This window comes from Ammospiza nelsoni, chromosome 1 (genome assembly GCF_027579445.1).
Source record: "Ammospiza nelsoni isolate bAmmNel1 chromosome 1, bAmmNel1.pri, whole genome shotgun sequence".
Taxonomy (NCBI): Eukaryota; Metazoa; Chordata; class Aves; order Passeriformes; family Passerellidae; genus Ammospiza; species Ammospiza nelsoni.
In genome coordinates this window covers 146,482,895-146,507,640 of record NC_080633.1, presented here as the reverse complement: position 1 = coordinate 146,507,640, position 24,746 = coordinate 146,482,895, and the positions used below count along the sequence as shown (strand labels likewise).

The following is a 24,746-nucleotide window of genomic DNA, read 5'->3' as shown; positions in this document are numbered from 1 at the left end:
ATTGTCACAAGCTAATGCTAGGCACAAGTAGCATCAGGACAGAGATATAAATCTGATTCTGCAGGACACATAATTTAATGGTCAGAGTAAAATATGATTATGCAGGGCTCAGCTTCCCCATGCATGAGGGTCTAGATAGCTCATTAAAATTGATCCCAGACTTGAAATCTCCTGGACATATTATGAAATAACAGACTCTGAACCCAGAAAATATAAGACAGTTTTAAAGATGTCAGGTGCCAGCTGACATGATTTATTCTTGCTGTGCATGGTAGGTTGAACAGAAAAGAACATTCTGCATTAAGGAAAACACCCAATAGCCCAAGAAAATAAAATATCCCCAGTGAGCCAACCATTATAAGTCTGTGGATCCATGAATGATGAGCAATCAGCTTCCCATAACTTTATTTTGGGAAATGTATCTGTGGGAAGAATGTAGACAGATGTTTGGAATAGCCTTTTCTAACTCAGTTTAGACAATTACAGAGTAAAGATTACATACATTCATCTCTTTGCCAAAAGATTGCTTATACTGGCAAACTCAGTGTGACCTCCCCTTTTCTTCATATATTTCTATGGAGTATTCAGAGGGAAAAAAACCTTCCCTGCTAGAAAGCAACCTGATGTTTCATAACTGTTGCCCCCTGTAGAAGCACTTACTTAGAATAGGGTGACCTAAAAATGTTTGGGCATCATTAACAAATTGACATTGCCACTACTGACTCCACAAATAGAGATATGGAACACAATTTATGTGGTCTAAGAGCATTTTAATGTCTTGTGCTGCAATGAGCTCATCCCATGAAAGAAGCTTGAACTGGAGTTTGAAAAGTAACAGGGAACATCTGGAGGAGCAATGAGAAAAGTCTCCAGAAGCAGACAGACTTCAGTTTTAGGAAAGGGAAAATGTGTGTGCACCATCCAAGATCACAGAGTCTGAAACCGTCCTAAAACTGCGCAGCACAAGATATGTATGGAGCCAAAAGCTGGGTAGGAAAACCAGTGTCAGTTCCAGCAGCCAGACAGGAGCAGAGTGCTTTGGCAGAGGTTTTACTTTACAAGTGGCCTTGTTCTGCTTTTGCTTATCTCCTTTTCACTCATGGCTGTGAAATCAAAAGGAAGATGCTTTTCATCTTCTTACCCTCTTGGGGACATTCTTCCATGCTGTGCATAAAAAGTAAAGAAAAATTTAAAAGCTCCACTTGTTTGTTTCGTTGTGGTGTCTTTCCCCATAGCAAGAATAGTCCAAATTTCATTAAGCTCTTCAATATTATCTTGGTTTTCAGGATTTTTTAAAACAAAAAAATAAATCTGCAGTTTCAAGTATCCTGAATTTTCTGTTTCTGTTCCAATGCAGAGAATTTTGACTTAAAACAACTTTTTATTTTTAAATTTCAGTGTTATTTAAACTCTCTAATCTGAAACAATTTGCTTGACCTAATATCTGCTCTTCCCTGGAGTTGTTAATTAACTGATTAAGTCATGAATCCCTAATTAAGTCAAGAATCCCTATTTCTCTTAAATAGCAATTTTCCCTCCATATCAAGTTTTCACAACTGTTTCTCTCTAGCTCTGAATTTCTGAGTTGGTCACTTTATTTTCCAACTATCAAAGTTTCTTCTTCCTTGAAATCCATATTAAGTGCTCTCATTTTGCAATTGTTATGTTAATAAGTTAATTTAGATGCAACATGGAAAAGAATCTGGTTTTGGTGAGATATCAATAGAACAATTAAATTCCTGGAGTAGAGTCTTGAACTCTCACTTCAAATGGTCTGTCTGGGAATTTGCAGTCTAGAGCATGGCAGCCAAGATGGTCAGAGACCAAAAGGAGCAGACACTGAGGGAGCTGGGCTGCTCTCAGTCCACTCTTCCCAGTGGTAGCAGAGGGTGAAACAATGGGCAGAAGCCACAAAACATATTTGGGGAGGTTCTGAACACAACTTCTTTACCAGCAGAGCAATGCACCACCAGGACATCCAGGGAGGCTCTGGATTCTCCATTCTCACGCGTCGCCCTCAGAGGGCAAGGACAGCCAGCATTCCTGGCAGCCTGTGCAGGCACACCTTGCCAAATCCACATGTGAAAATGCCCCCAAACCACCTACAGGGCATCTTCCCCAGTTCAGTTCTGCATTGTGCCCCCCAAAGTCTGCTTCTGGCTCATAAATGGAATAAAAACTGATCTGTTTGTTAAATGGTGCATATAATGCAGATGAAAGAATTCTATTTTTCAGGACCATGCCAACTTCTATCATAAGCCCAGCCAAACAAAAGCTATTTGACAGATTATTATTTTATTTGATGACAGGAAACATACCATAAATCTGGTTCTGTAGCTGGAAGGAAAAAGAAGCTGCTGCTACTGCTACTTTAATGGCCCCTTTGGAACACATGGCGTGCCTGGCTTCATCCAAAAAAACATAGCTGCCATTTAATACAGTGTTACATCATTATATCAAACCCACCTCAAGGCTCTCAATGAAAGATGAGCAGTCTTTGCACTGCTACATCCCTCTGGTTAAGTAACAAAGAGATGGAGCCTACAACTTGTCTGAATAAGCAGCAGCATTTCCAGATACAGAGTCCCATCACAAAAGGGTATTTTGTTCCAAGTGTGGCATATTTTGGTAACTGGCATATGGTATATTATGAGATCTGCTAGACAGAGGATGCAGAGAGAAGAGAGAGGTCAGCACCATCCTTAGGGCCAATGGAAGATGCCAGACTTCTGCATACTTGAGGAGGACCTGAAACTAATCCTGAGTCTGAATGCAGAAAATTATGATCCAGCTTGAAGTGGCATGTGTTATCTCACCCTTTGCCAGGCAAAGTCATGGCACAAATCTCTTGTAGCATCTGAAGTGAGCTGGTTCTGTGTGTGCAAAAGGATCAGTAAAGCAGCATTTGTACATTTGAAGCCAAGGCATCCCCAGCACAGTGGATGGTGGCCTGATCTGGGTGTGCTCTGGCCATGCTTCTGTGAGGAAAGCAGCAGAATCATGGAATCCAAGTATTCAATATTCGAGACTTTAACTAGAGCCTATGGCCCTTTCTAGAAAACCAAATCAGGAAAGCTGTGAAACACAGAGTGGGAAAGGAGTATCATCAGATTTTATCTTACACCAAGCAGGGGGAAAGAGTGAATTGCAATGGTGCAGTTCCAAGTACCAGCAATGACAAACCCCATCCATATGATTGCTGTGTTGTGCTTGCAAGGACAAGACTCTCCACCACAGCTCAGCTCAGCCTGTGATACTTTCACATCTGTATTGTGAAAAATTCAGCTGATCTCCCCCACCATGAGTTCCTCTGAGAAAAAAAAAAAAAAACAGATCAAATTCCAAAGATCAAATGGAACAGCATTTAAATTTAAGAAGGGAAACATGACTTGAAGATGCATCCAGACAGCCAGAGGTCTGACTGATGCTCTGAAGAAGCAGCAGACATCTGGAAATCCCTGAAAACAGGACCATGGCAGTGCTGAGACATCTGGGAAGTGACTGATTGTTGTCATCACACTGGGGGTGCAGAGAAAAGAGAGACTCACACAGAAGACAAACCACAAAACCTCCCTGTGAGTTAAAGTCATTGACATGGTTAAGGCAGGGGGAGGCACAAACCATGAACATGAGGTAGCTGGAGTGCTCAGGCTGTCACAAAGAGGAAAAGGGGAATTGAACCTTTCCACAAAGAGGAAAAGGGGAACCTTCTGCTTTTCCCCCCATCACCCTCTGGGGGCATCTGATCGCACTGACAGCAGCACAGAAACAGCACCATGGCCTGTGCTACTTCCAAGGGTTGGGTTTTCTGCCCTCACTGTCATGTAAGTCATGGAATCACAGAAGATGAGGGGCTGATGTGGATGCCTCAAACACCAACAGCCACACAGCTGTGGAGCCAGCCAAAGGTGTTAGTAATAACACACTGTGAGGAAGAACAGGACGTGGCTGGAGAAGGGATCATGGGCAGGTAGAGACAGTACATTTCTGAGATAAATGTCCTTGCTCTGGCTCCTGCAGATTAACGCAACTCAGTACAGCACCACAGGAGGATGAGGAACAGGCTCAAGACCACTAAATATTCCCAAAATCCTCCAACCCATTTCCAGAAAAGTCAAAAAGAACAGACTGTCTGTGCATGCTAAATAATTTCCATAGAAAATTAGAAACTTATTTCCAGGGCAAGGAAGATCTATCAATAAAATAGTGCCCCCATGAAGCCCTGGTGTTTGTGACCCTCAGGAACCTGCACACCCTATCAGATGGATCACCAGGACTGGTGATGTCTCTCTTCCCTCCCGTCTCTCCCCTTCTTTAATCCAATCCATCTCTCTCTTTTCTCTATCACCCTATTCCTTTACCCAAACCCCACTGCTGTGTGCTTACACTAGGAGAACAGGGTCTGACTTACACCAATTTCCATGCAAAGTGGAAAACCAATAAAACTTTGTCAGTTTTCATGGACTTTTGTCATTGTTTGTCAACATGAACACCTACAAATGCTTCCCTTTCTTAGAAGGGTGGGACACCATGTAAAGTTCCTTCTGCCTCTTTCAAAACCCCAGACAGAATTCCCATGACATTTCTCTATGCTACAGTGTAAAATTATTCACTCAGACACACATCTAAACAATCTTCAGTTCAGGGATCTTAAGGAAAGTGTAAAACAACACACAGCACAGAGCAGATGCTGCTTTAAATCACATCCTAGAGGAACTGAAGTAGAGAATTCCCTAGGGAGACATTATCTTCCTAATCTGTTTACTTCCTAAAGCTGGTATCAACCTTTTAGCCATATCACAGGGTACCAATGTCAAACAACTGCCTCTTAAAATCCCCCCAACAGATTTAATTATGTATTTTGTCATTGTGCTTTAGAATGTGCAGAAAATGTTCTCCAAAGGAAATCTGAAGTCCTTTGCAGCAGTGATGCCTAAAAAGAGAAGCAAGCAGCAGAATGCTAACACAAGCCTTCTGAGCATTTTTCTTCTGACTTGAAAAGCAAAAAACTACCAAACAACAACAACACACACATACAAAAATAGACTTAAGATTTTTTAAATAAAACCAGTAAATTCAGTATAAATGTAGCTGCAAGCACTTCATGAGATCAAATGTACAGAAGAGCATGGTTGGAAGGGAGTCTGAGCCCAGGCACAGCAGGGAGGCAGCAAGCCAGACACGGGGTGGTCCATAAGCTAGAGAAATGATGAATTGCTCTAAGCTCATATTAGAAGCTAAACTGAGATCAGCACCAACAACCTTGCCAATTTTATGGTGAGATCATTTAGCAGGAGCACAGTGATTAGCTGGAGGCCTGCTTTTCCCAAGCTTTGCTGAACTTATCAGCCTAAATCCCTGGAACAAGCCCAGCCTATCTGAAGAAATTTACTAGCTCAACATGTGGAGCAGGGACATTATGTGCCAAAACATGAACACAACATCCCTTCCCAATGATGATATCAAAGACCATTAGGCCTAAAGCCATGAGGATGGAAAGGAAAACTAAAAAAATCTGCAATTTGTTAATTTTTCCAGATGGTAATTGAGACACTGAAGTAGATTGGAATACAGGTTTTGCAAGCAGAAAGGAAGAGACTGTAAATTTCAGATACCCAAAGTACTCATCACCAGATGTACCAGATCCAGGACAGCCCTGTGCTCAGTTTTTTGTGATCTGTTACAAGTGACAAGCCTGCACAGGTAGTTTTTGGTCTACCAAAACAGACAGTGTTGGAAAGAAGCATCCTCTGTCTTCGAAATCTAGGAAAACAGATCAAGTGATATTCTCACCCAGCTGATCAGCTCAGTCTCAGTGGTGGTCAGGTGTGAAATGCTGTACAGTACCTGAATTTAGAGATGTGCAAAAGGACATCAGAAGCCCACAGACTGGATGCTATCTAGAGTGAAAATTACCCCCTAAAGCTGGCACCAATCTGGGACAGATGAGTTCTTATGACAGACTTTAACCTGTCTGGGGATCATGCTGGAAATCAGCATCAGCACTGCATTTCCAAGAGAACATCTAATAAGACATGTCAAAACACAAATTATTTTTACATATTATTAATTTTCTTAGTGCTGTCATAAACTTCATGTAAGCTTCAAGCCCAACCACAAGCAAACCAACCTCTAATTTTTCTTTAAGAAAGGAAAAGAAAATCTGCTTTCAAGACAAGCCCATCAGGAGGGAAAGGGTTTGGGGCATGCAGTCATTTCAGTGTCAATCTATCCCATTAAAGGTATAAAAGAAACATTTTTCTTCTCTGTGAATGTAGAAGCTACTCATTTCTTACACATTCAAGAGGATATCTGACCAGATTTCCCCCAGAGAAGGAAAGAATCCAGTAGGGCAGATTGCTCAGAGCCCATCCAGCCTGGCCTTGAACACTTCCAGAGACAATGTGTCCAAAACTTCTCTGGGCAGCTGTGTCTGTGCCTTACCACCCTCGCAGTAAAGGATTTCCCCTAATATTTAATGTAAATGTGCCTCCTCTTCTGATTTAAACCTGTTCCCCCTTGTCCTGTCACATCTGCCCATGTAAAAATCTCTGCCTCTCTTTTTATAAGCTGCTTTTATAAGTCATGGAAGGCTACAATGACTCCACCATGAAGCTTTCTCTTTTCCAGGCTGAACAACACAAAATCTTTCAGCTGGAGAGAGGAGGAGAAATGGAGGAAATCAATTTTGTCTGGGACCTGGAGATGCCCATGCAGCAAGACATAATTACAAGTAAGACTATGTAAGAGAAGTTCCTTTTCTAATATAGACCACAAAGCCACGTGGTAATTGCACATGCATGCATCTTGTTCACTTCTCATAGTCACTGCAAAGGATAAATGACAGGCAGAACAGCATGACTAAAACAGCAATGCCTTAAAAGAATATTTATGCTAATAAAAGTCAGATAATTTGCACTGACAAATTAATTTGATCTAGTCCACAAATAAATCCCCCTGGAAGTCAAATGTATGAGTGTTTTGGGTCCAAAAATGTGCTGGAGCAAGTCACCAGCTCTGTGTCACAGACATCTTTTATGGAAAATCCTTTCCTTAGGATTTTTCCTCCTGAGAAGCTGGAGGCCTCAGGAACAAAATGTAAACAATGATTATCTGCTGCTGTGGAATGCAACAGGTGGATCTGTGATTGGCCCATGTTGGTTGTTTCTAATTAATGGCCAATCACAGTCAGCTGGCTCGAGCTCTCTGTCCGACACACAAGCTTTTGTTATCATTCTTTCCTATTCTGTTCTTAGCTAGCCTTCTGATTAAATCCTTTCTTCTATTCTTTTAGTATAGTTTTAATGTAATATATATCATAAAATAATAAATCAAGCCTTCTGAAACATGGAGTCAGATCCTCATCTCTTCCCTCAACCTGAGACCCCTGTGAACACGGTCACAGCTCTGTGCAGTGCTATAGAAGATTCCAGGTTTGGTTATAAGCAGTAACCACCCTTGTGAGACACTCAGTAGGTCACTGGGATCTTTGGCACTGCTGAAATGTGTCAAAATCCACCCACTCTCCTCAGCTTCTCTGACAAGGAGCTGCATTCACAGCTGCTGGGTGCAAACCCTGGTGCAAACCTGTGTTAAATGCAGAGGGAATCATTGCATTGACTTCACAAGAATCTTGACAATTCTACATAAAATGCCTGATTTTAATGCAGCCAAAGTGGAGAACATAAACTCTGCTTTGGAAGAGTAGAGCATGACTTTGCTGTTTGAACCTCTCTGTGTCTGCAGAACAGGAGTGGTAACAATTCTGTTGCTACAAGGAACAAACTCTGAAGATTGTGAGGTGCCCAGACCATGGAGGAACATGCAGCTGCCAGGGAGAAGGGAATGAATGCAGGTGAGGGATGAGTTCCCTATGAAGACATCAGTATGGACAGGGAGAGGTGGGAAACCCAGAGCTGCTACAAGGGCTGTAACCTCAGGGCTTTGCTGGTGCTGCACCTGGGAAGAACAAATTTCTACCCACTCACCCACAGAAATATCCTTATTCAGCTTTTAGCATATGATTTTGTCTGAATATGACTTTCAGATGTGTCTGGAAGAGTTCAAATATGGTGGAACACCACAGTTGAGCACCTTCAGGAAATCTACTTTAGAAAAATAAGGGTTTCTGCATTTTCTTCAGGCATGATCTGGCAGGCAGGACATTCCTCAGGCTGGATATGCCTGTAGCTCCAGCAGCAGAGAGGTTTCACTCAGGATGGCAGAGTCAGATGCAACCAGGTCCTCACCAATGGGTATGATATCACAAATGCCATCAATTAAATAGGGTCTGATACCCCCAATGCCATCGATTAAATAGTGTGCAGACCCAAAAGAAAACAGACAGAGGTGAAGATTTTGTTCACCCCTGGAATGTCATTTATCCCCAGCTGAGGTCTATTAGACACTTTCTCATCTCATGCACTAAAAATTCTCTTTACGGAATTCTGGTACATTGGTTTTCTGCTGGTGCTCTTGCCAGGAAATTTAATTATTTCAATACCTGTAGATTAAACTTAGAAGATTCAATTATTTCCCCTCCACCAAAATAACATGACAAAACAGGGATTCTGAAGGACAGAAGTGTTTTCACCAACAGCAAGAGGAAATCCTGCTCCTTTTGAGTGAAGTGTTAAGCTACAGCAGGATGTGTAATGTGTGAGGATGTGCTAAAAGAAGAAGGAGGGAAAAAAGGATGCTCTGGACAGAGAAGCTAGAAATTTCCTTTAAGGAGAGAAACTGGTGATGCTGAAGCAACACAACTGGAAGATGTGAAGGGTTAAACGCTGTGTTTACAGAGCTATCCAGTAGAAAACACAGCTGTATCAACAGGAAGTGGAATCTGGAGTCAGAAGTGCATTTTTAAACTTGTCCTTTTCTTTCTCAAACCTACCAAGGAGATTAACAGGGGAGATTTAACACAAAAAAAGAAAGACCACAAGCGTGCAAACTCTGTAGAAACAAAGGACAGAGAGGGAGAGGGCAGATCCAGTGTGCTGGCACAGCAGTTATCAGCAGTAGCATCCTCTCTCCAGCCCACCATGAAGACATAAAGCCTGTTCAAGGCTCAAGGAAGTCTCAGATGATGGGAATTTACTGACATGGGGATGACTGACAGGCCCTTGGGTCGAGCTGAGCCAGAAGCAGCCAAAGTTGTGTGGACCGGACCCCCATGGTTCTCCATCTCACCATACACCCCCACATCTTGCCTGGCCTCCAGGCCACTTTTCTCCTCTCTCCCCTACTCTCCATGGTTGAATACCCTTAAGAATTTATGATTTCAATTTTGTATTTCTGAATTCCTTCAGCCAAGCTCCCAGCCCCAGAGGAGTGTCCAACACTCATTGGTTTCAATATAAAACTCAGACACAAAGTAGAGAAAAATAGAGATTTTAGAATATTGGTGTGAATCAGGTTCCTGACCCTACCCAGATCTCCCATCAGCTTTCCAAGTAAACAGTGGAATTCAGCATTTTAACTGTAATACAAAAGGACTTTTCTTCCTTCACCCCCCATTTCTGATACAGTTCATCACAACTCTACAAAAATGGCAGGAAGTGCATTAGCATTTTTACCAGAAGATGAGTAAAAAACCTGCAAATTTTGCTACAGGGCACTTGTAGCAAAAGTGTCCTTCCTACTCAGTCTCTTTTATTAGAAAAAACAAACCACAGGCACACAAGCAAGCCAGCCTGTTACAGAGATTGATGCAAACTGAGAAGAAACAACATTTTATTTTTTCCAAATATACTCATTTTGCAAGCCAAGAACTAATGATTTCAAGTCTGTTACAAACTGCATGGTGGCTGGGGGGAGTTTAAGGCTGACCTTTAGGGACCAGAGCCTCAGCCCCCATGTTCACAGAGCCCACAACCATTAAATCCCCAGGTCAGAAGAGAAAACAGATACTGCCTGCTTGGTAGTGGCTGTGGAGAGAGGATGCCTGGGTTTCACAGCCACTCTGCCACATTTTTACCTTATTTTCAATAATTAAGAGGGATTTAGATCCATATCCTTTTTGTTTGGGGGTTTTATTTCAGGTAATTACTCAACTCAGGGGAAATGGTGCTGTATCATTTCATGCCATAGTTTTTAATAGCATCAAATAATCCACGTAGATTAACCCAAAAAAACCCAAAACCAAACAAAAACTCCCCAAAACCAACAACAACAAAAAAAAAACACCAAAACCAAACGCTGTTTTACACTTTAATAGCAGCAAAGGGAAATAAGATGATCACAAAATATTATGAGATTTAAAAAATACCCAGAAGAACCAGGGGTTTCCACAGGCAGAGGCTGAAAATCCAGGGCAACTGTCAGGAGGCAGCAGGTATGTCCATGGCATTAAGATAATTCAGAATGTCTGCTATTCAAATATCTGAGAAAGATTTATTCAATGTTCGTGAGAAGGGAAGAAAAGAATGGTTTTGTTCCAAAACAGTTTTTCTTCAGCACTGATCTGGGGTTCATGAGGAAGTTCCCATAACAGATGTTCCAAGATGGTCTCTGCATCTCAGGTTAAGGGAAATCACTTTTTAATAGTTTGGCTACTTGATAACATTCTGGCTACTTGATAACATTCTTTAAAGAAAACCTTGAATTCAGATTCAAAATTTTCACCTCGATGTTCTCTCAGATTTGTAAAGCTTCCTTACTTTGTCATGGGCAATTTCACCACATCTGGTCCCTCTTGGTCTGGATTTCCATAGAGCTCACATTTAAAATTCAACAGACCTGGCAGGGGAAAGTTCCTTCTCTTGGCTGCTAGCTCATGGCTGGGAAAAGAATTCTTTCCCTTTCTGAAAATCAGCAGCACTTGGCTGAGAATGTTTGTCATGCAAGGCTTGGATAAAGATGGTTATAAAGGTGGTTATAAAGATGGTTATAAAGGTGGTCAGGTCCCAGGGCCAGTGCATTGTGACAGCTCTGAGTCAGGAGTTTGCTCCTGCCCTGGAGCCCACGTCAAGGGGAGCCCATTGGGTATTGAGTTTGCAGGGAATGGCCCAACAAAGGCAGGATGCATCTGACTCCATGTTCTCAGAAAGCTACTTTATTACTTTATTATACTATATTATATTAAAGAATACTATACTATACTAAAGAATACAGAAAAGATGCTTCCTGAATGCTAAAAGATAATAGTGAAAACTCGTGACTCTTTCCAGAGTCCTGACCCAGCTTGGCACTGATTGGCCAATGAGTCAAAACAATTTACACCAGAATCCAATCAAACAATCACCTTGGGTAAACAATCTTCTAACACATTCCAGACCAGCACAACACAGGAAAAGCAATGAGATAATTATTGTTTTCCTTTTCTCTGAGACGCCCCCCCGGCTTCCCAGGAGGAAAATCCTGGGCGAAGGAATTTTTTCGGAGAATGTGAATGCCACAGTTGGGGCTGTGGGTGCCCAGGCCCTGAGGTCCCCACCTGGGGCTCACCTGCCTTGGCAGCCCCACACTGGGAGACAAAGAGTCCCTGCTGCTGACAGGAGAACACCACAGGGCTCTCTCAGCCACGTTTTGGCTGCCCGAGCAGCAGCTGAGCACAGCACAAAGGATGAGAAGCCAGCAGGGAGACAGAGCCAAAGGGAATTTGGAGAGAAGATCACCTGGATAAGTCTCCCATGTGAGGCCTGGGACATGGGCTGATCCAAACAATTTTCCTAAGGGTTTTTTTTTTCTTTTCAGTGAGAGCTGCTCGGGAGGAGCAGTCAGCAGAGTGATGGCTATGGGCAGCATCCTGTCCCATGTGCCACAAAAGAGAAGGCAGTGGGGGTGATGAGTCCCTGGACAGGGAGAACAGGCTGTTCCTGATGATCTGGCCCAGAAACAGCAAAAAGAGAAAATTTGTGCAGTGGGAGTGAGGGGGCTTAGAAGAAATCAGAGCCAGCTCTTGAGCCAGCCTGGGCTTTTCACTCCAGCCTTAAACCAGATATGCCTGAAGCTCAGATCCTCTTTTAATACACAACAGAAAGCTCCAAAAAGCAGCTGTACCTTCCCTGCCACCCCTAACAAAAGCTGACAGATTGCAAATTTGGAAGAAAGAAAATAGAAAGAGGCCTTGACTTTTACATGACTTTGGGGGCAAAACCATAGCTTTTGAATTAAATACAGTGGAAACTACAAGTAAGGAAAAGGGAACAGTTCCAGGCACAAATTCACTAAAAGAAAAAAGAAAAGGAGTGAAATTGTAAATATATAAAAAGGATGAAATGAGCTGGAGAATTAATCTCTTGGATCCCATTGTCAGTGGAAACAGAACTGAAATTCAGAGCTTTGGTAAAAAAGATATGCCAGCGAGTCAACCTAAAAAACTGATGCAGGAATTAAATATGAACTCTGATGTACTTAAAGGTATCATCTCTCCAGCTTGGGATGCACATACATCACATGCACAAGCAAGAAGAGGGTGTCACATTCTGTTTCTAGGAGGGATCACTCATGGTGGAAAGAAGCAAGGTTCATGAGGGTGATATTATTAAATGACTCTGTTTTAATCTGGGGCCCCAGAGGTGAAGTGACTGTCCCACAGACAGACAGGCTATCTGTGGCAGAGCCAGAAATAGCAGTTAGATTTCTTGTTCCTACACTGCAACCATACCATCATCCCTCCTCCTACCCACAGCTAATAAACTACTGAGTTCTGACTGGATGCAAAAAAGAAATCATTCCCCTGAGCTGCCTCTCAGGTGCTGTCAGCTCAGCAAAGCCAGATTCTTAGTGTTTGGCTTTCAATCTTTACATGCACCTGATGCCTGCAAAAGGGCAGAACTCTTTCACCTCTCCAGCACCTTCAAATCTCACATATCAGCGGCGATCAGCAGTTTATAGCTGGATGGGTCTGTGCAGAGTGATGAAATGGGTCTTTCACACAATTCCCTCTTGCTTGCAGGCAGCTCTGATACTGCTGAGACTAAACCAAGCAGGTGACAAAATTCCTGTTTGTGATCCAGAGACTTGCTGACACTGTGAATGTCTCAACACAGAACAAAGCAAAACCAAACAGAACTTTGCTCAGGCCAGGGTATTGCTGTCACTTCCCCATCCCAAACCACACCAGCCTGGAAAGTGGCAACACCTCAGCCCTTAAAGAGTTAACACTGCTGCTTGCAGCCATGGGGGAGAACAGCAGCTGTGTGAGCTGTCTCTGGAAGGATGAAGATGAATTGCTGATGATGCGGTTACCAGCATTTTGGTCTGCCCCAGCCCCGACACGCGAGGGCAGTGTTGGTGCACAAATGGTGCTCCCAGCAGAGCATCCCCTGGGCTAAGGCTGCTCCACGGACACCTTTTGTGCCAGAAAAACCACACTGGAGCAGGCAATGGGGAGGGGCAGGGAGGTGTGAAGCCATATATTTGTATCCTGTATACATTTATATCCTGTCAGCTCCCACTGCAGAGGCAGTTTTTGTAAGAAGATTTCCCTTGTATGTTAGAGGGTGAACAATGAAACACTGATCAAGCCCTTTACAGTCATATAGTTACATGGGAATGAAATAAATTCAATTATTTAATAATTGCCCTATAAAATGTTACAGTTATCGAGGATGCAGAGGTTTTAAAGGAATCTCAACTTTGCTGCTGCGGTATGCATTTACTCCTCTGATCAAATACTCCAGACTCCCAGATGATACTCTGGCAAGCATTTTAATATAGTTTCTATAGTATAGAAACAGTGAATAATACAGCACAAACATCTCCTCAAGTGCAAGCAGACTCTCTGTATGATATGTATGGAAAAACTGACACAAACCAAAAAAATACAAAGAGAGTGGAGTATGCATATGTGTACTATATATATACACTATGTATACACACACACACATACATACATGTAAACCACACAAAATTAAACAAATCATCTTCAAAAAGCAGAAACATCTTATTTGAGCCGAAACTAGGTATGTAATGCATTGTTCCACCACAAACCCAGGAGCTCACCCACACCCAGGCAGCTTTGGTGGGCAAGGAGTTCACCAGCCCTCATAAGCAGGATCACACCACCACTGTGGGGAGCCCCAGTGCACTGTGCAACAACAGCACAGGTTTTGATGAAAAATCTGCAAATGTAACTCAAGCAACCTCCCAAATTCCACTCCCTATGACCCCTTTGTCAGGCTCAAGGACTGCTGTGCCTCATAGAATAAATGTCATTTTAAAAATGTGCCCTTGGGACGCCACTAGAACAGTGAAAATTAATAGTGAACAGTCTCCATAAATGAACTGCAGTGTCAAATAGCAGGAATATCATTTTATATTTAACTGCTAGGGTCAAATGTGGAAATTAAACTCACAGAAAGCAGCCAAATGAATGTGCCCTCATTCTCTTACTTCAGTGTTTATCAGCCCACACACAGATGCTGTGGGTATGATCCAGTCCCGTAAATCCAAGATCTTGCAGGAAATATTGCCAGCAGTACTTATCAATAAATCACCTGCTGAATGCCAAACTAGTTAATGAAACCTGGCTATTTTCCTTATTCTTGTTTTATTTTCCTTATTCTTCTTTTCCCCCTCATTAAAATGTAACTGAAGAGTTTTGTCTTGTAATCCATTTGCAGATCCTTAGCACTGGCTGCAGTTTTTGTGGTTTGGTCCTTCCTTGCTAAACAGCTAAAGTGACCCAGCTGTTAGTCTCAAGCCCAGGAATTGGTAGCCTGGGGGCAGCCAGGAACATGTGCCAGCCATTCAGAGGAGAATTTAATTCTCCTCGTGTGGATTTCAATGTCTCTGCCTCCTTATCAGCCCAGATACAGAGTTCCCTTTGTCACAGCTGATACAAGTTGGTGACCATAAATGTGAGCTGTAGCCTGCTTGGTCATCACATACAGCCAGGAATTTACTGGTGGACTTGACAAAACCAGAAAGGAGGATTTGCAAGTCCAAAACCTCAGCTGCAGAGTGGCCTCATGTGCCCACAGCTATGAGAATGCCAAGGACACAGCAGGCACGGCAGTGATGATGGCACAGGGGTGTAGAGCACAGCCAGGAGATGCTATGGGATAATCATGGCCCTTTCTGGGGAAGTTCCCGGTCTCTCTGCAGAGCCATTGTTCACCCAGTGCAAGAAGACTGGTCTCTACATGGATAAAACAAATCCACCAGAGTCATTGCTTGGGATGATTAGTGTTGCTCCCAAAAGGCATCAAACTGTGTTCCAGCAAAGCCATGCTCCATTTCTTACTCTATATTCTTCTTTTCACAGGACAAGGATATGTGTGTGGAGAAGAGGAAACTTCAGTAAGAGAAAAAAAACCAACCCCCTACCCATCCTGCCATCACTTGTAACTCATAAAGCTTCAGTAAGAAAGTAACAGAAACAAAACCCTGATCATAGTGTGGAAAACTGGTGGAGCATGGAAAGAATCAAAACCTTTAAGCCACTCAGAAATTCAAATGTGAGTTGCATTTACAAATCCTAGAAAAGGGACAGTGCAGCAGTTCATGCAGCTACACATTATTGCTACCTTCTAATGAAAATAAAATCATTATTATGAAAATATTATCATTATTTTAAATAATGATAGTCAGTGGGTCATTCAGAGCAATTTTGGTCAGAGCTGTGAAGCCTGTGTGGGCTGCACTGCTCCTGGTGGCATACAGCTAATTTTCTGTCAGGCATTGTACAGAATTACAAAACTGGTTACTGCTCCTGATTTGACTGTGTTCTTTTCCTTATACACTGCAAGGGTGCAAGGGGTAATGGCTTTAAATTGAAGGAAGGACAACTTGGATCTTGGATTAGACATAGGGAAGATTTTTGGTAGGGTGGTTGAACACTGGCACTGGTTGCCCAGAAAGGTGGTGGCTGCTCCATCCCTGAAAACACTGATGGTCAGGCTGGAGGGCTCTGAGCAGCCTGGTTGAGTTGAAGATGCCCCTGCTCATTGCAGCAGGGTTGGACAGCTTGACCTTTAAAAATCCTGTCCAACCCAAACCATTCTATAATTCTATGACTGCACATGATATTTACATATTTCTGAATCTAATGTAAATACTAACTGAGTCAAGCAACACAGTTGCATGTTAGAGATGTAATAATAAAACCAATCCATCATATCCTCTTCCAAGCCTTTCACTGGAGATTATTTCAATGTGTTTGGAAGGGAAAGGGCAAGTTTACTTTGAGATGAGTAGCAGTTTGTTTCATGCTGGATCAAGAGATCTTGCTGCACCTTCCCACCACGCAGCATGAGATATTTTTTCCAAGAAAATCCTGTGAATTTGCAGTGCAAGCTCATAGGATAAGGTCCTTTTCAGTGCTGGAATTGCAAAGGTTTAACTGTGCAGGTGTCCAGCACCATCAGGGTCCAGGTGACTCATAACCCTCTGTGGATGAGCCCACAATTATTTCTGCAAATCCCTCTCAGGTTTCCTTTTGGGCTCATGGCTCACCATCCTGGATTTCATGGAACTTGGCCTTCCAACTTGCTCATCTCTCATTTGCTTTGTAGGTTAAGTGGAATGACAGACCCAGACTAATAAAACAGAAGAACAACGTGGGAGCTATTCAGAAACAGAAGAGGAACTGAGATGACCACAGAGTCCTGGAATGCATTACCAACCCAAGTATTAGAAATTCATTATTTGAGCTGTGCCACAAAGTTCAGCTCAAGTGCTATCTTCTTCCACAGCTATTGCAGCCTGAAGGCTCTCCTTTCCTTCCCCAACCACAAGAATATTTTCTTGTGGGACAGAGTCAGTGCCTGGCACCCACAGAGGTAAAAATGCCCTTTTTCCTTTTGCTTTCCCACACCTTGCCCAGATGCAAGGATTACAAAACCCAGCAGTAATCTACAAGAAAATACAAGGGATTAAAAGGACTCCAGAAGCTTCATCCAGGATGCCAAAACACACTTAAGGTTTCAGTATGGATGAAGAAAGAACAGGGCACCAGCAGAGGTACATCCCAAAGCTGGGAGACCACCAGGCTGTAGAAGAACCTGTGACCCTCACCCACAGCTAGGAAACTCAGAGCAGCACTGGAGAACACCTGCACAGAGCTCCTAAAGCAGCATTCAGAGTCCCTTGACCCTGCAACACATCTGTGAAAATCAGATCTGTGGTGTCCTGCAGCAATGGGGAGCTGAAGTGAACTGACCTCAGGTAGCAGCAAACCCTGGGTGGCACAAAACATGAAATTGGGTGCTGCAAGTCCAGTCCAACTCGGTGGACATCAGAACACAGAAAGGAAAGAAATGGGTAGCATTTCTTTGGGTCTATCAACTACCAGTCAATGTTTCTACTCAAAGAAAGGGAAAATTGTGTTTTTAAGATATGTGCCATAAGAATGAGGATGCTTGAACTATATAATATGAAAGCAAAGGGGAAAACAGGAGGAATAAATTAATCCAGGATAGCTACCCAAACCTCATACTGACAAATCTGAAAGACTGAGTAAAATCTCACTCTGCTTCCTGGCCCACACCATGAGACACTGCCAGGTTCAATATTCAAATGTATCTTCAGCTGAAGCTGTGGGTGTCCAGCTTTGCCAGGCCACAGCTGCCAAGGTTCACATACATTTCTTGGGTTTGTGAACAGCTTCAATTCCACTCATGCCTGAGAGCCAGGGCTGTCCAGACAGGAATGCTCCAGACCCCTCTGGGACACAGAGACATCCAAAAGGAGCAGTTCTCAGCAAGCTGAGCCTGGCAAAATGCTACAGCAATTCTTCACATGCTAACATGGGAATCCAGAGCTTCTGAAGAACAAATGTCCCCTATGGGTATTGAGGACTTCTGAAATTTTTGACCAAAGCACTTGGGGAAGGCAGGAGAAAGTAAACATGCATGAGTACTTGAAAGGACAGACACACAGAATCATCAAATAAACCTCACCTTTTTGTTAAACTCCATACCTCTCACTTTTAACTAATGCCTCCTCCTGGAGGAGCCTCTCCTGAGGGCAGGAGTGCTGCAGTGTGGAATGGGGACAGGACCTGTCCCAGGGGACACAAACAGGCACAGCTATGAGGAGGGTGAGGAAACCAATCCCTGCCCACAGCCCTGTAGTGGTCAATGCTGGAAAAGATATTGTTTCACACTACCAATGCAAATTCAGACACTTCCAGGAGAAATTCTGAAATAAAATGCATCAGGCCCTACTTCCCTTGGCAGAAATTCTGTGTGTGAGTGTCTGTGTGTACTTAGGAAGCATCTTCATCAAAACCAGACCTGGGTGTGGGTCTCTGACCCACGTGAAGAACATTCAGTGCTACCTTCAGGACGTTGCCTTAGCAATGATTTCACTCTGCAATGGATGTGTGAGGGGGTCTGCCAAAAGAAAGCTCAGCTTTGTGAGGGCCCAGTGCACAATGCAGCCATGCCCATGGGAGGTGTGTCTGCCAGCTCCAAGCCTCAAGATGTTAAATTTCCAGAGCTGAATCTTCAGCTGCTATAACCAAAGCGATTTAATTGCTGACCACAATTTATGGAAGTGTAGGATAAGAGCCCTTCAGAGAAGTGTATCCAGTCTACCTCTGGTAACCAGATGTTGTTGAGCAAGAGGGAATAGTGGGAAGGTTAGAGGGACAAGACACTGCAATTTTGAACCTCTGCTGCCTGAGATTATCTGTGCATCATTAGCCATGGTGCAAACCAGGAGCATTCTGTCAAGAAGCACTTAACAGGTAAAGCTCAGCTCACCCTCCCTGGAGACCCATGGGACTTTTGCAGGGAAGACTAAAGGTGTCACTTTGTCTTTTATTTGTGTTTTTGTTTTGGTTTTGTTTATGTTTATGTTTGGTGGAAATATGGTTTTTCCTGGAAGAGCCCAAAGAAATTTTAAATTTTTTTCATGTTACCAAATCCAAATATCTTAAAGATTAAATTCTTGGCTTTATATCTGTAAGATAAGTCTCATAAAAGAAGGAAAAATAACACATTGTGGTTCTTAACACACAGCCTGAGGCAGCCCTGAGCCTGGGTCATTATCAGTTCCTATGTAGTGAAATAGGTGGCCGCAAATGAGATGGTGCCAAATAAAACCATTTTTTGAGCATCTCTCTCCTCCTTCCCACCCATCAAAGCCAAAAGCATTGTGTTTGTGGACCATGACTGCCATCACATCAGATAAATCAATACCTGCCTCCTAGTAGATGTGATGAAGAACAACTTGATTCATTGCTTTCTTTCTCTATTTGAGAAGTCTGCAGGTTTGCATTCACCCTATTATTTTTTATTTTAGATTATCAGATCCACACAACACCCATTCTTCCACTTCAAGTGTTTTAGAAGCCTCCAATGCTGTTCTTCTTACCTAAGCTCCTTTGCTACTTTTCTACAAAGTGCAGAATAGTTTATTTAATCATCTCCCTGGTTTAGGACATTTTGTCCTTTCTGAAGAAGTGGTCTCACACTTCTGACTCATCAGGACTGGAGACTGAAGATGCTGGCTCTGACTCCTCAATGTGCAACCCTGAAAGGAGCCAACACATCCAGTTTTAAAGTCCTTGCTGCAAAAATGAGTCAGGCACTGAGGAATCTCAGCCTGGTTGAAGGGACTTAGGCTCCCAAGGTCTCTGTCCCTATATCTATATTTAAAAAAAGAAAAAAGAAACAAACATAAAAAACCCCAAAACTCCAAAAAACCCACAAAAAAACCCCCCAAAACAACAAGATATTTCAAGAAATCTTTCAAAACTTATGCCTAAAATTCCAGCAATGTTCAGTTATTTTTTTTTTCACAAGCCCATCACCTGTGCAGTTTTGCCCTAATAAAAACCCCTGTTGATAAAATTCCTTAAGAACTGAATAACTGCTTCAAACAGTACCAGGAGATGCAGAACCTGAGAGCTGCCCTCTGAAATGCCTTTGAGACCTGCCTGACCTTCCTATATTATCTCCTCTGCCTTTCTCCCTGGAACAATATTATATCTAATCCAGAGGGTCAATCCTTTCCCAGTGGAACATCTTTTTCTGCCCACAGTTCTTCCCATATGTGAAGAGTGACAAGCCTCCATGGAGACCTCAGGGCTTTGCACAATGTGCACAGTGACCTGCCTGGTGCTACCACTCCATGGATGTCTCCACAGAGTCAGAAAGATCTTTATTACTGTTGTGATGATGCCAGCAAAGACAAAAAGCTACGGATGATGAGTTGAGACAGTGTTGGAGCTTTACCAGGACTCATCTGTTATGAGTCTCATGACTTATCTAAAATATCTCATTAGCAGGGTGGCCAGGCCAGCTAAATATTCACAATATCTCAAAATAATTGCAATATTCCTTGTTTCTTCATACAACACCCTTAAGAATTCTCTGCTCCCCAAAGTCCTGTCAATACTCCATAGGCCAATACTCCCTCCCAGGTGCTCTGCCCACCCCCTCTCACTGATTCATGCTGTTTACTTTTTTCATCTTTTCCCCACTCCCCTGTATATGACAAACAGAAACCTGCTTTGCTCAGCCTACCAACCCCCATCACATCCCAGCTCAGGCATGGACAGGGTCCAGAGAAAGCCATTTCATTATTGGGGAGAAATTATCCCCACTCAGTGGTTTCCGAGCACAGCTTTCCAAGTTCCAACCCAAGGGTGTGTTCAGGAGGTGACAGCGTCCCCAAATGCCCCAAGGAGCAGCTTCACCTGCTCTGCTCAATGGAGAGCCTGAGCTGGAACTGTTGAGACCCAGGAGACTTTTTAGGCTATTTTTTAAACTGTTTTGAACTCTTTTTAGATACTCTTTAGACCAAACATGCTGCCAGGAGCATCTGGATTGCACTCACTTGCCTAGCCCCTCAGCAAAAACATGTGCCTGCATGTATTGACACATTCACAGAGATTTTCATTCCACAGCAAGTTTTTCACAAAAATCTTTGATACCAAGGGAACCCAGGACAACCCCTGCACAATTTACAACGTTTGCACAGATCTCTTCTAGTGACAGTGTTTGGGGGGCAGGGGGCACCTCCCTCCTTTGATTTTTTCCCTGCTGAACAAAAATAAGCTGCGGTAAGAACCAGCTTCCCGCAGGAGCACAGGAGGTGCCGTTTGTTTGCCGTCGGCTTTGCGGAGTGTTTTATTTTACAGAAGCCGGCCTGTTATCAGCATCCACGCAGGCCTTATCTGTGTGCCATCTGCCGTCACCCAGGTGTGCTGCTCCCCTGGTTTAGAGTCTCGCTGCATCTCACAAACCACCAGCCCCTGAAGCAGAGGGGATGCAAAATCCCCGGTGCAGAGCAGAGCAGGCGGTGTCACCCCGCTCCGGGCACAGGGATGCTCGGACACCGCTGACACGTGTCTGAATCCGGGAACCCCACCCCGAGCTGGGGAGCCCAAAGGGGTCTCTGACATCCCGGGGACGGGAGGATAGAGTGGAACTCATTCCCGGGGTCCCTGAGGCTCCCCGAGCCCCGAGTGCAGCGCTGGGGATGGGGACAGGGATCGCTCACCGGGTCCCGCCGGACCCTCGGCTGCCTCAGCCGCTCCCAGCCCCGGCTCCCGTCCGGGAAATCCACCCGGCAAAGGCACAGCAAAACTCCGGCACCTTTGGGAAACGAGCGCTTCCCTGGACCGGCTTTCCCAAAGGGGAGGGGGAGGAAAGCGGCTCCAAGAGATCGGGAAGGGATCGAGGATCAAACCCTTCTCCCGGGGCAGCGGCGGGAGCGGCTCCACCTGCGGGAGCGGCCGCGGCACCTCCGGGACCCGATCCCGGTCCCGATCCCCATCCCGGCCCCGTCACGGCTTCACCCCGCCCCGGTACCGGCACCGGGGCTGCCTCGGTCCCGGCGCTCCTGGGCACCCGTGGGGAACCTGCCCTGTCCCCTCCACACCGGTCCTGACAGCCTCGGCCGCGCTGCTGAGGGGAATCTCCTCATCCTTCTTCTGCTCCATGGCATAAATAGTGGCAATACACAGAAAAAACCCGACAGTTTTCTGTGCTGATCCACCTGGATGCTGAGAAGAGCTCAACTCTGAGACACTTCTGCATCCTTTCCTTTCCTTTCCTTTCCTTTCCTTTCCTTTCCTTTCCTTTCCTTTCCTTTCCTTTCCTCTCAGCTCACCTTTCCCCCCCTGCTCTCACACCTCCCCAGATCTCTGCAGCACCCTCGGCTCTCCCAGCCCACCCTGCATCCAACCCCGGTGTGTATGCAGAGACAGCTCTCCCCGGCAGTTTCCAAACTCACCTGCAAAATGCTGCTTGCTGCTAGAATCCAGGGCAAAAGCCACTTCATCCCTGGAAGCCGGGATTAAATACATTTGATTGAACCCAGATTTAGAGCCGTTTTGAACAAAAACACCACTTTGGGGAACGCAGAGCAATCCTGAACCGGCAACCCAGCCTAGGCACTCTGCCTTTTTCTCTTGGCTCTTTGGGGATTTTATTAAAGACAGACCTGACGTCACGGTGAAGGACAAGCCCTGCATTTTTCCTCTGGAGAAACTTTTCCTGCCTTCACTTCTTCATTTTTGTGCGCGGTGTTGTCCCACCTCCTGCATTTCAGAGCATCGCCGTGAGCCAAAGGGCTCTTAAAGGGGCAGCGGCAGCGCCGGGTCCAGCCCGCTGCGATTTTAGCTCAGCTCCAAAGGGCTCAGAGCTCATCCCTCACCCTGCTGAAGGCGTTCGGACTCTGGCAATGTGGCTGGTACAGCGAGGAAAGTTTGATCTGGCTTTACTGGTTACAATCAATGACATGACACGTGTACAATTATTCACAGATGTTTGATGTGTTTGATTTTTTTTAAAAGAGTGACTTCATTTGAAGAGCAAAAGGACATTTGTCCTGCACACCCTGTGGGAAGCAGTCTGACAACTCCTTTGGGACTCCTCTCTTTACAGAGCAACCCCAGATCACACAATCCCCTGCCATGCCTCACATCCCCTCCATGATTTCAGTGTTTAGGAGGGTGCATCAGCCCTATTACACTTCTGTCCTGTGCCAGCAGTGGGCATGACAAATGTTGTCCAGGTACATGGGAGTGCAAACCCCACCCTGAACCCAAACCTCACCCCAAACTCTCTGATCACCTGTATCCCTGCAAACATATGCCCTGATTTTAGCTGAGAAAAAGTCCGATGTATTTTTGCCCTTTTACTTAGGAACAGGTATAGGCTTTCCCCCAACCATTCCTAATCTGAATTTGAGAGAATTTGAAGTCTCTTCCATCCTTAAACTAAAATAGAATATTATAAGGAAAATGAGTGCTAGCAAAGGGAAGGAAAACCTTGTTAAACAGTTTCACAGGTCTTAGATGCAAGAGTTTGTTCATGGGCTAAAATAAGTGTCAAGCTAAATTTAAAAGTAGGCAAACCTCTCTTCTTGAGGCTGGGCAGTGATGGGTGGGTGAATCACTCTGATGGCCAAACTAGAACTGAGATGTTTCCTTAACTTCTGCTCTGCTTTGGTTACCAGCTGGAACTCAGCTGTGCCAGGTTGGGTTGGGATGAGCCACTCCCAGCCCCTCACCCTAAGCAGCCATCCAAACTAAGAGGGACGTGGAGCTGTTGGAGTGAGTCCAGAGGAGTCACTTAGGTGATCAGAGGGATGGGATACCTCTCCTGTGAGGAAGGGCTGAGAGAGTTGGAATTGTTCAACCTGGAGAAGACACCAAGAAGACCTTATAGCACCTTCCAGTATGTAAAGGGGCTCCAAGAGAGCAGGGGAGGGTCCTTTGGCCTTCAAGTAGGGACTGGATAAGCAAAAATATCTTTATGCTGAAAAAGGCTAGATTTAGATTAGATATTAGGAAGAAATCCTTCCCTGTGAGAATCATGAGAGACTGGAACAAGTTCTCCTGACAAACTGTGAATTCCTCATCCATTGAAGTGTTCAAGACCAAGGGCTCTGATCTTGGATGGGGCTCTGAGCAACCTGGTCTGGTGGAAGATGTCCCTGCCTGCAGAAGGGGGGGTTGGAACGAGCTGATCTTTAAATTCCCTTTGTACCCAAACTATTCTGTGGCTCTCTCCCAGCCCTGCTGGGTGTCTGGCGCTATGTGGGGTTTGCTCTGCAGATTTGGCACACTGAATGCTCAAGGCTGGGGCTGACAGTGAGTGGGGTGAGGAGGGTGAGAAATCTGCTCCAGTGACTCCTGGTCACACAGCAGCTTCTGCCCATCCATGCTGTGGGATGTGGCATGGGCAGAGTAATGGTTTCACACCAGCTGGACCAGAGGGCTCTAAAAGATCGGTTTGTTTGTCTGGACAGACAGCTGCTCTGGGAGATGATTCAAACAGAATTAAATCAAACTGAAGGAAGTTCCACGAGCTGTCTTCCTCCTCCAGCACCTTCACCCCTGCCACAGCCCCTTCCTAGGAGTCACAACCCTGAAGAGCAGGATCAGGATTATGTTTTCTGTCAGGTTCCTCCAGAACTATGTCTATTCTCCCTTCTCTACATCCTCCCCATTTTTCCTCACTTCCTCCTGTGTTTGTTCATTCCAGCTTTTTCTATTTCAATATTTCTCTCACCCTGCTGTCGCCAGCACATCCTTCCTTGTGCGCTCTTGATATTCTGCAGCACAAACCCTGCAATCTTGGTGTCACCCAGGTGGTGTTCACTGCATGTGGACACTACTGAGTGCCAGACTTTGGGGTCCAAACCTCTAATACTCTCTGAAGTGAAAGTAGCATTTTGAGAGTTCAATTCCTCTGACCTAGGTGAAAAGGCCTCTTTAAAAAAGTTTCACTTTTTTTTTTCTTATTTGGGTTAGCCTAGGGTAAAAGGCTCAGATGTAAATCTGATAGATAATATTTCATACAGATTGTGATTGCTGGCTTGGAGATAAAGGAGCCATG

At 44.4% G+C, this 24,746-nt stretch overlaps 1 protein-coding gene across 1 annotated transcript in view; it reads right to left on the bottom strand.

The window, feature by feature from the left end:
• Positions 1–22,392, bottom strand: part of CCN4 (cellular communication network factor 4) — a 35,246-nt gene extending 12,854 nt beyond the window's left edge. Inside the window, exons 1-2 of the mRNA XM_059474707.1 lie at positions 22,345–22,392; positions 22,135–22,184 (exon numbers count right to left, since the gene is read on the bottom strand). Coding sequence (XP_059330690.1) covers positions 22,135–22,184; positions 22,345–22,375 — 81 coding nt within the window. The 5' untranslated portion in view covers positions 22,376–22,392. The remainder of the gene's footprint in view (positions 1–22,134; positions 22,185–22,344) is intronic.
• Between the last annotated feature and the right edge of the window lie 2,354 nt (positions 22,393–24,746).